The sequence below is a fragment of the Trametes versicolor genome, assembly GCF_000271585.1.
Source record: "Trametes versicolor FP-101664 SS1 unplaced genomic scaffold TRAVEscaffold_7, whole genome shotgun sequence".
Lineage (NCBI taxonomy): Eukaryota > Fungi > Basidiomycota > Agaricomycetes > Polyporales > Polyporaceae > Trametes > Trametes versicolor.
In genome coordinates this window covers 1,447,956-1,463,958 of record NW_007360327.1, presented here as the reverse complement: position 1 = coordinate 1,463,958, position 16,003 = coordinate 1,447,956, and the positions used below count along the sequence as shown (strand labels likewise).

General features: G+C 55.3%; 6 protein-coding genes across 6 annotated transcripts; 1 reads left to right on the top strand and 5 right to left on the bottom strand.

Annotated features, from left to right (window-relative positions):
• Positions 1 to 5: 5 nt before the first annotated feature.
• Positions 6 to 3,187, bottom strand: TRAVEDRAFT_169528 (Rho GTPase activation protein; the record flags this gene model as incomplete). The annotated part of the gene is made up of 8 exons (XM_008041551.1): positions 6 to 580; positions 643 to 1,476; positions 1,529 to 1,633; positions 1,693 to 1,848; positions 1,899 to 2,051; positions 2,106 to 2,786; positions 2,837 to 2,970; positions 3,034 to 3,187. The coding sequence occupies 8 exons, from the start codon at positions 3,185 to 3,187 to the stop codon at positions 485 to 487; spliced, it is 2,313 nt and encodes a 770-aa protein (XP_008039742.1). The 3' UTR covers positions 6 to 484.
• Positions 3,188 to 4,515: 1,328 nt separating this feature from the next.
• On the bottom strand, positions 4,516 to 5,012 carry TRAVEDRAFT_126414 (uncharacterized protein; the record flags this gene model as incomplete). Its single annotated transcript, XM_008041550.1, has 3 exons — positions 4,516 to 4,687; positions 4,756 to 4,870; positions 4,946 to 5,012. The coding sequence occupies 3 exons, from the start codon at positions 5,010 to 5,012 to the stop codon at positions 4,516 to 4,518; spliced, it is 354 nt and encodes a 117-aa protein (XP_008039741.1).
• Positions 5,013 to 8,661: 3,649 nt separating this feature from the next.
• Positions 8,662 to 8,897, bottom strand: TRAVEDRAFT_106738 (uncharacterized protein; the record flags this gene model as incomplete). The annotated part of the gene is made up of 2 exons (XM_008041549.1): positions 8,662 to 8,776; positions 8,827 to 8,897. Coding segments are annotated over 2 exons (186 nt in total), but the record flags the coding sequence as incomplete, so codon positions are not given.
• A 707-nt stretch (positions 8,898 to 9,604) lies between these two features.
• TRAVEDRAFT_150160 (uncharacterized protein) lies at positions 9,605 to 10,898 on the bottom strand. The gene is made up of 8 exons (XM_008041548.1): positions 10,741 to 10,898; positions 10,644 to 10,663; positions 10,560 to 10,588; positions 10,401 to 10,494; positions 10,186 to 10,278; positions 10,001 to 10,127; positions 9,866 to 9,949; positions 9,605 to 9,810 (listed from the first exon to the last, which is right to left on the bottom strand). The coding sequence occupies exons 1-8, from the start codon at positions 10,877 to 10,879 to the stop codon at positions 9,767 to 9,769; spliced, it is 630 nt and encodes a 209-aa protein (XP_008039739.1). The 5' UTR covers positions 10,880 to 10,898; the 3' UTR covers positions 9,605 to 9,766.
• Positions 10,899 to 11,162: 264 nt separating this feature from the next.
• Positions 11,163 to 11,559, top strand: TRAVEDRAFT_48639 (uncharacterized protein; the record flags this gene model as incomplete). The annotated part of the gene is made up of 2 exons (XM_008041125.1): positions 11,163 to 11,256; positions 11,414 to 11,559. 2 exons carry the CDS (start codon positions 11,163 to 11,165, stop codon positions 11,557 to 11,559), a joined length of 240 nt encoding a protein of 79 aa, XP_008039316.1.
• A 1,152-nt stretch (positions 11,560 to 12,711) lies between these two features.
• TRAVEDRAFT_125406 (uncharacterized protein) lies at positions 12,712 to 14,318 on the bottom strand (the record flags this gene model as incomplete). The annotated part of the gene is made up of 3 exons (XM_008041547.1): positions 12,712 to 13,657; positions 13,710 to 14,050; positions 14,142 to 14,318. 3 exons carry the CDS (start codon positions 14,316 to 14,318, stop codon positions 12,712 to 12,714), a joined length of 1,464 nt encoding a protein of 487 aa, XP_008039738.1.
• Positions 14,319 to 16,003: the final 1,685 nt, after the last annotated feature.

The window sequence follows — 16,003 nt, the reverse complement described above, 5'->3', positions numbered from 1 at the left end:
CAAACAACACGAATTACGGTCCAGGGACGTGCATACATGAGATACCACTGATACATATCCTGTGAGAGGCTGCGAACGAGAGGCAGGGGGAACGGGACAGTGGACACGGACAGTTGGATATAATAAAGACGCGGACAGACGAGACGGAACAGAGAGACGGAGACAGAAAGAGAACGAAGAAAAGAAGAAAAACAGAGATAAAAACGTAAACAATAAACGAATGACATGCTCGTACAACCCGAACGCGCGCACGGCTCGACAAGAACAGAGGTATAATGAGAGATCAGCGCCGGATATTCTGTGGACGCGAAGAGGGGAGACGCGGGGAATAGAAGGCGGGGAAAAGGGGGAGAAAAGCGAGCGTGAAGAGATCGTGTAGATGGGGAGGGGTAGCGCGGGGGTTGAATGAGCGTGGGCGTGTGTCGTGGGCGGGCAGCGTGACGAGAGGAGGAAACGGGACAGGGAAGGAACAGAGGCGAGATGATCACCGTTTGGTGAAGATCTTGTTGAGTAGCCCTAGCACCTTCGGCACGTTCAGCTGCACGTACTCAAGGTCGAGCAAATGCTTGTTGTCCTTTTGCTGTTCACGGATCGCAGGAATCAGTGTCTGGGCAAATAGACAGAAATTGAGGATACACTGACCTTCTCGAGGAGATCGTCGATGTTGAGATCCATCTCGAGGATCGCCTTCTCCCTGCCCTTGTAGTGCAGCGCAATGATGAACGTGCCGGGTGTGGGCGACGTGAAGTTGAAATAGATGTTCGGTCGCCGGTTGTCGGGCACGTTGCTCTCGACGATGATGCCCTCCTTCTCGAGCTGCGCGTGCGTAAAGCGGTACGGGCCGTGCACGATCGGCTTCGACTGCTTCTTCTCCTTGCCGCCGACGGTGACAACGCCGACGCCTGTTGAGGAGCCCTTCTCCTTCGAAGAGGTAAGGCGCACGTTCTGGAGGTACGCCTTGTACTGCTCGAGCTGGCCGCGGAGGTAGTTGTTGTGGTCGCAGATCGTCTTGTACACCGCCTCGAGGCTCTTCGTCTCGAGCAACACCTTCTCGCGCAAGTTGCCGAGGTGCACGAGCTCAGCGGCGACCTCGTCTTGCATGAGCTTGTAGTCGTCCGAGCGCTCGACGATCTTCTGCTCCTCGAGCTCCCGTAGCATCTCCTTCACCTTGATGCCCTTGCGCACGAGCGTTGCGTCCTTCGTGGTCGCCGCACGCTCTGCGATCGCCGCCAAGTTATGTGGCCGCTTGTCCGCCAACCCAGGGATCGAACGGATCAACTGCACGAAGATCGACTTCGCCTCCATGTAGAGCATGTCGCTCGGTGAAACCGAATCCAACAGGATGTCCTGCACCGGCGTCTCCCATCGGCTGTACAGCGGCAACTCTATAGCTCGGTTCTCCTTTCGAGGAACTTGGGGCGGGGCGGCCCCGAGCTCGTCTGTGAGGATGCGCAGGTGTTGCTTGTCGTTTGGTGACTGGCGGGGGCAACGTTAGTAGATATTGAAGTTGTTGCACTATGAGACCTACTAGGGCTTCGATGTGCTGCAGAATCAAGGAATGCGTGTTGTACAGCTCGTTGAGCGTGATATTTATGACAAGATCTTTCTTCGACAGGGCCATGTATTGGTCCATCTAGCGTAGCGATTTCTAGTCAGCAAGACAAGCAGGTGCAACAGGCGGATTGTGCGCACCTCTAGTGTGTCGTAGAAGTCTCCGACTTCGCATAGATTGTTCAAGAACTGGTTGATGCGCGCCTTGTTGTTCTCCACGAACGGGTTAAGCGTGATCATGTACGCCTCCTTCGCGTATGACGGCTTGTTCGCAAGATTCTGCAACATCTTCGCGATCTACAATCGGGGTCAGGTAGGTGTATTTAAGGACATGCGATGGATCGTACCAAAGTCAATGTCCGCCGGGGATGCTTGGCCGGAACGCCCTCCACCAGCATGTATGCTTGCGGGGTGACAATCGCGGGGTTGATGAAGCGAAGGAAGAAGAAGCCGCCAATCAAGGAGCATATAGCGTAGTCAGTGGCATCCGGGTACTTTCTCTATAGACGATACACTCTCAGCAGCAGTTTGGATGTATGCGCTGCGAAACATACCCTTGTGAGACTCCGGATCTGCTTGCATATCCACCGAATACCGTACGGCACGCTCTCCATGCTGTCGATTATAGTCAACAGGAAACTGTTGGCTATCTCCATGAGCATCGTCAGTCGAGGGGCGATGATGGCCTGGACATCTCCGTTGGCCGCAGCGACCTCAGGGGCCACTCCACGGGGGAGATTCGGGGGCAGAGAACCGGTCTCTTCCTCGATCTGCTGAATCATCTGCTCATAGACCTTGACAGGGTTGATCTCCAGGTTGAGGTCCTTGTGCTCGATGAGACTGTTGATGCGCTCGGCGAGCACGCTCTTCAGGTAGCTCTGACCAGGTCCACGGCGAGTGTAGGTGGTCATCATCCGCGAAACCGGCGTGTTTGCACGTAGGAGCGAACCGAATTCCGTGGCGGTCTCGAACTGGGAGGAAAGCACGGACTGGAACATCGTGAGGAGCAGATGCTCTTCTCGGCTCTCGTACTGGTTACCGTAGAGCGTGAACATAACCGTTTGCAGGAGCGTGTCGATCTCAGTCAAGCTGACGAGGCGACACAGGGACGCGATATGCCGAGGCTCAGACTGGAGCAGGAAGAAGAGGTTCGAGTACTGCTGTAGCTTGCGGTCGTCGGGGTAGTGGCCCTCCGTTGCGTCGACTTCCTCCAAGTGCTTCTCGACTTCGTTTTGCTAAAGGTAAATGAGCAGAGATCAAAGAAGCGTGTCATATACGGGCCCACCTCATCGAGGGCCATACGGTTCTGGATGAGCAGACCGATGCGGGAGTCTAGGAAACGGACATCGCGCTCAAGAACGAAGTTGCGCTTGGACTGCGCGGATATCCGGGCCTTCAGCTCCCTAAGTCGCTTTTGTGCTTAGGGTGGAGAGAGGACAGATAAGTGAATGTTCCTCGGAAACCAATCAAGGGGTCGCGTACCCCGTCCGAGCTCGTCCTCAACCTCGACGTCCTGCTCAGCCGCCATGCTGAAGAGGGCGGTAACGCTGTAGCGGTTCGTGTTCCTGTTCGTGAGCCGCCGGGTGGACATGCCGCCCGGGGAGTTGGGGGAGGCGGGGTAGTCGTTGTAGGACATGTCGGTTTAGATGGCCAGGTCGCGAGTGATTAGAACTTGAAGAGGAAAAAGCAGGCGTGGCAGGGAAGCGCAAGAGATATGTATCGCCTGTGACCTGCTCAGAGCGACTGGAGAGGAGGAAGGGGGCGGTGTGCAGAGACGGACAGGGGAGGATGTCCGTTGCGGAGGAGGGAGAGAAGTTGGAGTTGAAAGAAAGAAGGCGGTAGAGGTTGCCCACATCCCTCAGCGCTTCTTTCCTTCCGCCACCTCCGTCCGACTCCCCGTCTCCTCCTCCTCCCTTCCCCGGGCCCCTTCCTTTCTCGCATCATCTCTACCATCTACCGCCGGCTCTGCACACACAGTATAGCGTGGCATTTCTGCTGTGTGACTCCCGCTGCGGATGCCTTCTGTGCTCGGACCACCGACTTCACCGCAATCGCCCTCCGTTGCTTGACAGTCTCAGGGAACTCCCCTGGCCTCCTTCCGCCATTACTCGTCTAGACACGCACGCTCTCATGCAATATATGATCAATCTGCCCAACCATAGCTTTCCCGTACCGCTTCAGCGATGTGCATCTACATCTGGACCGCCATCCTGCTTGCGGAGATCGGAACAGTCACTGCGCTTCATGCCACCCCCTCCGAGGCCCTGTTACCAGGACACGTCCACAGCCACGCTACGGACCGCTCTCAACTCGGTCGTTGCTCTCTGCATATAACTCCCGTGCATGTTTGGAATTGCATGATCTTTCGCGTTCCGTGCAATTCCATACCGGCTCTTCAATCATGTGTCAGAAGCGCGGCGCACGCATGACACCCATACTAGGCCTCTTCCGGCAACCCGTCCATGCCATCTGCTTCGAGCCCACAGGCGTCCACAATTCGCGCGTGCGTGCGATTCAAATGCGTGTCGCACGAGGGGACATCGACCATATGATATTTCCCATATGACAACATCCTGACCGGTGTGTCAGAGTCAACAGGTTGATATCCATCCCCCAGCTCGCCCAATGTCTGCTTCTCACTATAAGCTTCTTCTGGAACATGTGCATTTTAGCGTCAGAAGAGCATGGACGGATTCAAGGTTCGTGCGACTGATCGCTCTACCCACAGTGAGCGGAGACAGACAGTAAAACGATTACGACAGACATAGCCGACCGGGCCCTTTACGTGTTTCTTCCAAAGCTTTGCAGCTTTGAGCCAAGACATGAGCATTTCTACATGCCTGCACATGAGTAGACCTACAGTCCTGTGCCTGAACCTGTACTACCGCACATTCGTCTTGACGACCATGTCAAGGCGAGTGACGCAACTCCCCGAACGCACGAACTCAACCAAGTCGACGTACTTCAAAAGCATAGTAAAGTCAGCGTAAACAACCCCTCAGTGACGACTCCCCGGAAGCGCTTTCGCAGGCAGCGGTAGCGCGGGAGAGAAAGCTCGAAACTCAGCGCCTTCAGCAACCGCGTGTACGCTTGGGGCTTGCGCGCAAACACGGTGTGGAATGCATGCAACCCGAGCCTGTATGCCAAGTAGCGATGAGAGCCAACCATGAGTGGCTGCAGCGAGGTGAGTCGCGGCGTACGCACCATGTCGCCTGTCGCTCCTGCAAGTCAATACGCGCAGCGTGTGTTCGGGCGAGCTTGTGTGTAGCTTTGTTGCACGCGGATGTGTACGCGAAACGAATCGCCTGCCGGATCGTTTCTGTAAAGAAGGCACACACGGTTGGACGATCAGCACGTCTCCCTCTACAATTCGGAGTTGGGAGAATGGGCGCACTCAGGACGAATGCGTGATGCCGCGGTACGTCGAGACCCCACTGTCGGAGGTAGTGGTGCATCTTCATTGCGAGCACAGTGAAGTTCTGGTAGACGTTGAGGTGTACGGCGTGCGCGGAGTTGAGCGCCGCATCGTTGTACACGATGTGGCTCTTGGACTTCGCAAGCCTGTAGTGGGACGGGGCGTCAGGGCCGTGGATGAGAGGCGTGAGGTTAAGCGACGCACTGCATCATCTTGTGCGCGAAGACAGCCCCTGGACGGCGGCCGAATTCGACTGTTAGAGAGTCCTGAAGATCTATAGTTTATGGTCAGAAAGCATATATGATGGCGGTTGGGCGTAACCCACAGGTGGTGTGAAAACGTGTGTAGTCGACGGTGACAGACAGATCCTGCATGTTGATAGAGTAGCCGCACCACGGAAAGACTGCACGAAGATAGTGTTAGTGCTGTCTAGCAACATACGTCACACGATGGTACCTTTCGAGCGTGGGTCAACGATGGTCACTAATTCAGGGTGGTCGAAGTTGACGAGGCTCTTGTCCTTCGAGATGAGACAACCATATTCCGGGTGTCCTGAGCAGAAATTGTGTAAGAAGATGACCATTTACGCAATTAAGAGCAAACTACCTCTGGACACTATGTCGTAGAATTTAGTTGCTTTCGAGCGATCGGCCGTGATGAGTAGCCAGTCGTCAATGAGCCGCATGAGTACCTGTCAAGTCGCCGGCAATGTCAGCCCACGAGTTAAACCAAGCATGACACGCAGGGACTAACGCATTCGTCGTCGTCCGTGAAACGGAAATTTTTGCGTTCCAGGTCGCCATAGAAGAACGAGCACAGGATCGCAGACAGCACAGAACCTTGCGGGATCCCAACAACCTGCCGGTAGTACTCGTTCCCGATCTGTACATAGCAACCGAAGCGGCAACAATGAACCTCATAGCTGCGCATATTGACAGGTATAGCCCACCTTGACAATGTTCTCTGTGATATGCTCCTCGAGGAGGGCGATGATCTCTTTCCTGCGAGAGAAAGGATACACCACCTTCCCCCCACGAGCGTCAGCCACAACTATAATACAAGCGTCGAGTTAGAGCAGATATCCTGACCTGGTCCGCGAAAATCGTGTTGCGCAGAACTTCAGCCAACTGAGCAGCATATGTCATGAAGTGGGGGTGATCATCTTCACATAACTCGTTCAGCTACGTGCGCTTTTGAGGAGACAAAGTGCTTCTTACCCTCCGGCAAGCCTTTCTTGACATACTTGCGCTGCATCTTCTCGCCCGCTTTATTGACCGTTCCGTAACGCTGGATCATGTATGCCTCCTAGCAAGCCGATCATCGTGAGCACGCACGCTACGCGATATGCAAAAACGGAACCGCACTTCTGTAAGTAGTTCTCGCAGAATGTCAAGCAGTTTCGTTTGTTCAATGGTGTCGAAGCATGCCTGGACGTCCACCTTCACGAAGTATAACTTCGGCCTACATGCACAGAAGTGTTCAGTGATGAAGTGGTATAGGCGAGATAGCCAAAACATACAGCTTCTTTGATGGATCGCTTCCCGTGAGTCGGGACTTAAATGCCTTCAATTTGGCGTAGATCTCATTGGGACCGAATACAGATGCGCCAAGGCGATCAGGTTGGCGATCCTACTCGTGTCAGTCAGTCGTGATAGAAAGGAAGGTAACTAGTCTGCTATATGCACCTTCTCGTAGGTCAGGATCTGGGATGCAGCCTGCAGAATCTGATTGATTGACTGCCCAGGTCGGTATGCGTCCTGCGCAAGAATCCAGTCAGCCTATGTATAAATGCCCGAATTGGAATGTGCACACCTTGTCTACTCGCCGTCGGAGGTTGACGATAGGCCGCACTCCAGTCTCCTTGGGCAGCAGGCGCACGAAGGAGAAGCCCAGTCGGCGTTGCCGCAGGATCTCATGCGCCTCGCACTGCAGCTGTGTTAGCATTGTTCTAGCTGTCGTCCGGGGCCAACGCACCTGCTCAATCCGCTGGAAGGTGTCCGTGCTCAGCTTCTCGACGAGAGGTGCACACAATGTGCTCCAGTCGTCATGTCGAAAGTAGATCACCTTGTTCCTAAACGCAGATGACTCGGTCACGTAGAACGTCGTCTTCTTCACATCAATCACAGCTCACGTTTTTGATCGCAGAGACGCACCTTAAGCAACGGGATGAGGAAGGAGTCAAAGTACCAGAAGAGGAATTCCTCAAGCAGCTCGCGCCGCTTGAGCGAATCGGATACTGAGACTCGTGTTTGCGCCCGGGCACCCTCGCCGAAGGGCATCAACCATTCGCAGTCAGAGGTCTGGAAATCCTGCAAGACGTGATGCAGGCTGAGCGTTTCGTATCGACGGGCAGTGATCATATGTTTGATATCTAGAGAAGGAGATGAGAGGAATCAGTCTCGTCTGCTTAGGACGATCGGCATTGGACAAACTCTGCATCACTATCTCGAAATTCCGCGTGCTTCCCCACATTGCTTGGGGGACGACCGCCTTCGTTACCAGGACGGCATACCGATAGACCTACCAGCGTCATGTTCGTATCATACTTGTCCGGAACAATGGCATGCGTACCTCGCCCTCACTACAAACGAACTCGGCAAACTTCGGCTTGTGTTTAAGTTGACGGCGTGCTTGGGACGTGTCGTGGGTCATGACAGGACGTCCAGATGAATTCAGGGACACGCTGTTGTCGATGAACGTCGCCTGCGTTTGCGGTTGAATCGATGTCTCGGACATCAGTTCCTGGACATAAGTGTGTTAGCAGTGGGCACGACAATGCTTACGGGTACGGAGTACCAGGATGACGCTACTGTCTAGCGGCGCAATATCGTTCTTTCGGAGCTATGAGAACGAGAATAAGGATCATGCTTTTCATAAGAATAATGTTGCGAAGTGACCTTCGACGGGCAAGCCAGGTCGAGGAGAGACTTGTAACGGCACTTGTAGTGTCTCCATATCATCTTCTCCAGTAGGTTGAGGACGCCCTTCAACCTCTTGGGCGTCTTGGTTGGTCCCTTCAGCTAACACGATCGATGAGCACAACTATGATCGGCGTTAGGGATGACCTTGAGAAACCTACCTTGATCTCTTGCTCCCGATCCATATAGTCAGGTTGTCGTGTATACGCTGTCCGACTCGTAGACAACGAGACGAATGGATTGCTGAGTGCGTACTGCTTAGGGAAGACATACTTGGCTAGATGCCTGGCGTGTTCCATTTGCTGCCGCGGGTCGGGGTCAATCCACTGGCCACCCTCGCGGCCTCGTTTGGGTAGCCAACTCGGGTAGATACGATTTAGTGCATCTGTACAAAATCAGAATGAGCCACGAAAGTGACCGATGTGCGGGTACACTAACGTTTCGGCGGCAGCCCCACGATGATCTTGGCTGTATGCGGTACCAAACAAGGTCGAGAGTAGAACATGCGAGCGCGGAGGAAACCAACGTCAGCCGGTGTCACCCTAAGTGCACATCAGCATGGCCATATTCGTAAAGCAAAGCTTGAACACACCTGTCTGGTTGGGCAATCTTAGGGTCGTGGATGGGTTGGCCGCCAATGGCTCGACCAAGTCTGCGTCGTTTCATGGGCCTCTCTTCGGGATGCACGCCTGTTGCTATCCTCTTGCCACCGCAAGTGATTGGAATGGATTCTTCCGCTGATAGCGAACCGCATCCCGAGAGCGGGCGAGGGCCGTCTGGAGGCCGTAGGTTGACGATTGCCTCACCGGTCATTTGGCAGAGACAGCCATTGGGCAGGGGAACAAAGATTGAGGTATCAACGAGGAGATGAAACATGGCATCCTCTCCGATCCTGTGTTGACTGTTAGCTCGTTTGTATCACAATCCGCAGTTGTTCGGCACCTCTCGAGTAGCGTCTGCCAGGTCGGCCCCTGGAGCGCCGTGATGATAGTGTTGACGAAGTAATTCGTGAGTGGCACCCGCGTAGCCACAACCCTTGCTCGAGTATCCTGTTGGTTTACCTGAACGAGTTCGGTTAGTGTGGTTAAGCCGAATGAACTGGCGACCTGCCTTGCGATATCCGGCGGTTATGATGTTGGTAGGACGGCCATTCTGGGCCTTCAGGAAGAGTTTCTCCTGCACACGATCAATGACCTAGAGCGGTTTTTGTCAGAGTGCAGAAAACATGTATGCTTGAGGACTTACGTCGTGCATGTGCATCATGGGTGCCAATGGGACGTAGCGCTTCTCGCGCTTAAGTGTAGCGTCCCCAGCCACGTAGGACGTGGTCAAAAACGACCGATATTGCGGCGTGTCTGTTTCTCTTAGAATCATGTTGTTATTATCTGGTGGGTGGAGTATATCCTCCAGGTAGCTCTGCAGGGTGTCTACGACAGGGTAGTATGCATGCAGCACCGAGAACACGACCGTTTGTCGTGTCGGGGGCTTCTGTGAATATTCTGTGTTCGCCATAGCCGAGCTGATATAGAGGCACCACACAGAAACAGCTTAATCCAGAGCAAGAGCCAGATGTATGCGGATGCATGGAGGTTGTGGTCAAGACACAAGATGCGCGAAAGCGGGCGTCTCGCTGCGACGCGGTCGCGTCTCAGCGCGTCCACGTGAAGAGGCGTCACGCGTATGTTACACCCATCCAGTGCTCGCGGCGATTCGAAGCATGGGAACGCGAAACTCGTGGATCGATTGGAGATAGGGTAGAACACAACATGGGAAACAGACGAACAACATTGTACACTGCATATCGATCGAGCAATGGAAAGCATCGTACACCGCGAGAGGAGAGAGAGAAATGCACCAAGTAGTCTGTGGACCTTCCTACACTTTAATCCTCCTTGGCCAAGCTCAGTTGGCCCTTCTTCAGAAAGCCTATGAAAGGTAACGTGGTCAGCAATCTAGTCAGCCATGAGCGGTCTTGGCTGACCTTTCATCTTCTGGTCGTGCTTCTGGCTCCGCTCCTTGTCCATCTCGCGCAGCCTGTTCAGTTCCGCCACACAAGCTTCCTTCTCTATAGAGCTGTGAGCGACGCAGATCACGACAGCGTATCGAATATACAAACCGGGTGACACAGCGTCCTTGATCAGTTCCTCGAGGATCGCATCCGCCTTCTCGAACCAGCCCGTCTCGCCCAGAGCCTTGGCCTTGCGGAACAGGGCTTTGCGGTTCTTGGGGTTGTACGTAAGGGCCTATGGCGCGAAACGGTATAAGTGACAAGTCATGTAAAATTCAGTCTGCCTAGCGCACCTTATCAGCGGTCTCGAGAGCACGCTTCCAATTGCCGTTCTTTATATGACACTGGGACATGTTCGAGTAGATCTTCTCTTGAAGCTCATCGACCTAAACCGCCACACGCGGGTTAGCGCCGCCGTCCTCGACGGACAAAGTCCCTTGAATTCTCACCTATAAATCAAGATGTACGTTAGTTCGCGTCAATATCAATGAACTCGCGTGCTACTCACCTCGGTCTTGGGCTTCTCCTGCGCAGCCTGGTCTACCGCCTCGATCGGTGGCGGCGCAGGCACAGGCTTCCCGAGAGCCTTTTGGAGCGCATTCCTATACACCAGGAGGTCACAACCGTCAGCTACGTTCCCGTTTCCTTCAGATCGCGGTCCACTTACTTGTCCAGACCACTCAGATAGAAGAGGCACTGAGCTGTGGCGTCAGTACTGTACCCGGCCCCAGATAGCCGGAGGAATACTCACAGTGTGATACGAAGCAAGGGCTGTAAAGAGCACACAACGAAGCCGTATTCAGCGCTCTCCCATTATATACGGCTATAGAAGTGCACATATATCGCACCTGCTTTCGTTTCTCCCTGCTGGAACGCGGCATCGCCTTTGTCCTTCAGCTGCTTCGCTTGTTCAAGCTTTTGGACGATGTCGCCGCCCGCATGAATGCTTGGGCCAGATGCAGATGCCTCTTCAACTTCAGTAGACATGGCTTGTAAGGATGGATATGAGGGCGATGGGCGTAGTATGTGGGTGGAAGGAGGAACAATGAACGCACTTCGCCGCCACTCGCGGAATATCCGAATCTCGCTCAGATAGACGCCCGATATAAGCATCCACATCGCGCGGCCCGGGGTCCCGCGTCTAGCTGAGAAACCAATTATTTCCTCTCAATTTCATCCCCGCGCGGATAACCCCCTGTCGCGCGAAACGTCGCCGCCTCCGCCCGCGACGACGTCCGCACTCCGGCCCACACCTCTCCCCGCCGCCACCATGTCTCTCCTCACCAACATCATCGGTTTCTCGATCTTCGGGTTCGCTGCGCGCGTCGGCCAGCTTGGTATCCAGAAGCGCGGCCTTTTTGAAAGTGCGTCCCCTTGCTGTCTCTGTCGCACCGGTTCATTGACTGGCCGTGATTCCCTCTCTCTTCCTTCTTGGCTTTGAACCTCCTCTGTGGACTGACTACTCGTTGCTTCATCCATCTGGTCGGCTCTGTTGCTCTGTATGGAATTGCGTTGCAACAGACCCCGCCGGCCACGCCATCGCAGCGGGCGCGTTCGGATTCGTCGGATACTGGGCGTACCAGTGGGACCAGCGTGCGGCCGTCCTCATCCAGGAGAAACGTGCACAGCTCGCAGAGCGGAGGGGACAGACCGAGGGGACCTCATGAGAGCCGGTTTTACCGTGCTGTTTCTTGGTACGTTTGTTACACATTGTCGTTTGAGGCAAGGGCGGCTCATCTGACATATGTGTACAGATCCCTGTGTCTTATCTCGTTGCAACCTGTCTCTGTAATGGACGTCGCATTTATCCTCAGAAGCGCTCTGGGATGCATTTCAACACAACCTGTTCGACCTTGAACCAGTCATCCAGCTCGGAATACCCCGAGGGAATGTGTTCGAACGACGTTACCGCTAACATTCGACATTGCTGTTAACTCACCGCTGTCGATGATATAGCGGACCAATCTTTCTGATCCCTCGCTGTCCGGCAGAATGAATCGATTGGAAAAGGTACATATACACGAATGACCCAGTGAGCGAAGAGCATGATACACAGAAAGTTCCCAAGTAGCGCGTGCACAGCAGACGAAGGGAAGCAAGGCAGGTATGTACGACGACAAACAAGAAGCAATGCGCGCGCGGCACGACCACGCGGTCATGCGCCAATGAAGCGGGGGGCGGGGGAGCAAAGGCAAGTTCTATATACAAGCGAAGGAGTGGAAATAAGGGGTGGAGGGCGGCAAGTCAATTGCGATATATCACGAAATGTAACATTAGCGTCTGGGGATAGCAATGGTTCAGTGGAGCGAAGCAAAGCACCATATGGCGGCGGGGGTAGGGGAGTACAGCGATACGCGTATTTGACTTGTGCGGGGGACAGGAAGACAGCATATGTTACATATAGCACAACCAGCAGCAGCGCTGGTATACACCGCGCGGACGCGGGGACACTCCGGGAGACGTCGACCGATAGTGTGAAGAGGCTGCAGACAGCAGCGCCTGGTACCGCTAAGAGCGAGGTCCGGAGGGTGAGAGTCGAAGACAGGGAGAAGAGCTGACAAGCGTTGATGAAGCGAAGGAGCGTGCGAGCTTGCGGAGAGTAGAACATCGTGGCGAGGGAATGTGGTGGGGAACGGGCGTTCCACGGGGAATAATCGAAAGGATAAACAATGAGGGTGGGGATGCCGAAGGCGACGGCCATGTGGGCGGCCCGTCAATAAACATATGTTGAGACGCCTTCCGAAGGGACTCGGGAGGCGCATGGAGCTGCGTGGGCGTGTATGAAGCGGCTGAGCGAAGCCGGAAGGAGCGGAGGGCTCTCAATGCATTTGGAATGCACTTTCGAGACCCAGACCGCCGGTGGGACCAGCGTTCTCCTCCCCAGAGTTCCCGAGGGCGCCGAACGTGATCTTCCTGCCCATCACCCCGCCGGCCAAGGACGGTCCCTTAGTACGACGGGAAGCCTTGCGAGAAGACGACGCCGGTGTCTGGGCGCCCATGGGAGAGTTGCGGAGGGAAGGAGACGTGGGCGTGGGGGCGACAGAAGACCTGCGAACGGAGCGGGTCTTGGCTGGTGACGGAGTAGGTGATTTGACGGATGGGAACGCGACTGCAGGGAGTTCGGGGCCAAACATGCTAGGATTACGCTGCGGATTGATTTTGGCTCTAGGGTTGAGACGCGGGGATGCCTGGACCGACGGTGAAGCTGCCGACGCGGTTTTCACGACAGTACGTGTGGACCGCCGCAGAGGCTTCGTTTTCTCCGGGGACGTAACAGGGGACGTAACGGGCGGCGGAGTGGGAGAGCTCGGCTTGACACGAGGCTTCTTGGCTCTCTTGCTCCGCATCCTCTCTTCCTCGTCCGAGGAGGTGACGTCGGAGCGGTTCGAGCAGTCGACGCTCATAGAATCTGAGTGCCTCTTCGAAATGGAACCATAGGAGGGAGCGCGCTTAAGAGGAGACCCGGGACCATAGAGAGCAGATCCAGCGAAAGATTCCGCGCGCCTAATGCGCTGCAGGCGCGGGTCGACAGCAGGTTGAATGAAGGAGTCAGATGAGTTGGAGATGGAAGACATGGATCTCTGCAAGCGCGGTATCCGCGAGCCCGAATTACACGAGCTCTCAGAGTTGAGAGTGGTTGAACTAGGGGTAGAGGGAACTACCCGCGCGCTTGAGCGAGGACGTGGAGAGCCGCGGACGTAAGCCTGGTGGTTGTGGGCAGGATTGGGAATCATACGCTCGGTGTTGCGCAAGCGATGTGATAGACTAGATGCACTGTGGTGTTAGCCGAGATCATGTTAGAAGCGCTCAAACATACCGAGCAATGTTGCTGCTGTCTGCGGGGTCGAGTTTGGAGGACTGCATAAAATCCATACTCGACTGTCTATACAGGGGTCGTTTGGGACCCGTGTTAGTAGTCTGCTGGAGGACATCTTTATCTGAGGGCTCTTCCTCGGCGATAGTGTCGCTTGAGGTGTCCTCCATCGCGCGAAGGCGGGCAAGCTCGACAATCTTGGCACGAGTCGCGCGGAGGGAGTGGGGCCACTCGACGGGGCCCTTCGCGGAAATGACACCACGTGCAATCTTGTCCAGGAGGTTAGACGGAGGTACGGGGCCGTTGAACGGAGTCAACAGATGCGAGGGAAGAGCGTCCAAAGTCTGCCGCAAGCAGGTCAGGTTAATGCACTTGGGGAACGCGTCCAAGAGGACGCGGCGAGATTGTCACGTCTAAACGCGTCTTGGGACTCACCCTCGACAATAGACGCGTCTGCTCCGGCTTCCACTCCCACTCGAGATCGTCTGCTCCATCGCAATTCGAGCTGTTCCAGCTGTCTGAGCTCTTCCTGTTCGAGGCGGCAGAAGAGAACACAGGCAGCGGCGAGTTGCGCGGGGGAGGAGTGTGCGGGTCAGAAGCAGATGAGAGCATAGACGAGCGTCGGCGCGGGATGGAGGAGCGGGGCATAGCGAGAGAAGAGGGCCTGAGAGCAGCAGAACGCTGCTCGTGCATAGTTTGCCTAGAGAAAGGAGAGGAATGAGAGGAAACAAGAGGGAGGCGGTAGAGTACGGAGCACAATGGGGGAGCTAACAACGACCAATCGGCCCTGCCATGACCGACCCCATCGCGAGAAGCCCCAGCCACGTTCCTGCCTTAGGGCAGGCTCGTTCGTGACCCACAGACGCCCTGCCCACCAGATAGACGCCCGCCCAGATCGTTCCGTTAATTGAGCGAACACCGCGTCGGCGTCCGCCTTGACGTCGGCTAGCCCGCCCCCGTCGATCACACTTGTTTCGTCCAGGGCCCGCCGTCATTGCTCCCAGGGTCGACGGCGGCGCGAGCGCGACTCCTCTTCCCCAACACATTCGTGGGCGTCGACGACCTCTCCAACACGCACCTGGTGCCCAACGTCGTGCTGATGGTTTCGCTTCACCTGATGCGATCCGTCATCCCGACTTCTGTAAGCATCAGCAGGGTCTCCTCGAAGGAGTCTTGCGATAACCCAAACATCGGGATCCCGAGATGTCGAGGAGCTCACCGTATCGCGCCAATATGGATAGTCCAGCACCCGAACGCGCTATTGGAGCGTGCATCTCCGAATGGGTAGCTCTAGCGGCGCGGACGCGTCATTTGCGCGACTAGCCGTCTCCGGACGCGTCGAATTGCGTCGATAGACGCGCCGCGGCGTAAGAGAGGCCCAAGAATGTGTGCAGTTGGTTCATGTTCGTGAATGACGCGTTGATGTTGGGTTGTGCTCGCAGATTGTCTTATAGATCATGAGTGGTGAAGAGCAAGTTGGCTTAGATAGGAGAGTCGTGGTACAGGGAAAGCGTGGAGCGCGTAGTGCACCGCGAGGCGAGCATGTGCGAGTCCAACGAGCCGGAATGCGGGGTATGTCGCCGTACCCGGCATTCCGCTCCGCCAGTATTAAAAAGCAGCGAGGTCGTGTCGCGTGGTACAGATTGGTTTGCGGACACACAGATGCATACAACCAGCATACACTCAGCATAGGGGACGAGAGGGGATGGTGGGGGAAGGATGATGTGAGAACGACCGCAAGTGAACGTATATGTTGGACTCCTGAGCCGAGTAAGCCCCCCGGACGCCACCATCAAGCATCCTCACAGGCTGCTCCAACAATACATGCATGCATTGCATAGCTACGCGGACCGCGACTCGCCTACAAACCGCCTGCATTCCGTACCGTGCTTCAGAGCGACGACCGTAAACAACGTAGCAGAGACCACGAGGCCGGCGTGTTGTTGTACTTTTGTTGGGCTGGGCTACGAAGACAAGGTTAGAAGCTGTGGCGACGGTGATTAGACAATGACATTGCGTTCGGGCGTCCGCGCCAACATCGGGGAGATAGTGAGCTTGTACAGCATAGGCACGGGTCCCTCGGTATTCAAAAAATGGCAGCAGCGTATGGTACATGCATTGTACATCACTCACGGAATGCAGAGTTCCGTGCCTGGCGGGAACCCGTCCGAGTTTCCATACAACAGCCTTGATCCACTCCGTCGTCTGGGACGAGGATGGAGAGGACCTTCCTCGCGGGTCCAAATTTCGAGTTACGCATGTGCCGCAAGGCTTTGAACGAAACTATCGCGTCTGTG

Excerpts from the sequence above, each read along its gene's own strand:
- TRAVEDRAFT_150160 (XM_008041548.1), bottom strand. The coding sequence starts at position 10,879 with ATGTCTACTGAAGTTGAAGAGGCATCTGCATCTGGCCCAAGCATTCAT. Across the intron at positions 10,589-10,643 it reads CCCTTGCTTCGTATCACACT|TGCCTCTTCTATCTGAGTGG; the intron begins GTGAGTATTCCT and ends GCCACAGCTCAG. Across the intron at positions 9,811-9,865 it reads GCACGACCAGAAGATGAAAG|GCTTTCTGAAGAAGGGCCAA; the intron begins GTCAGCCAAGAC and ends TACCTTTCATAG.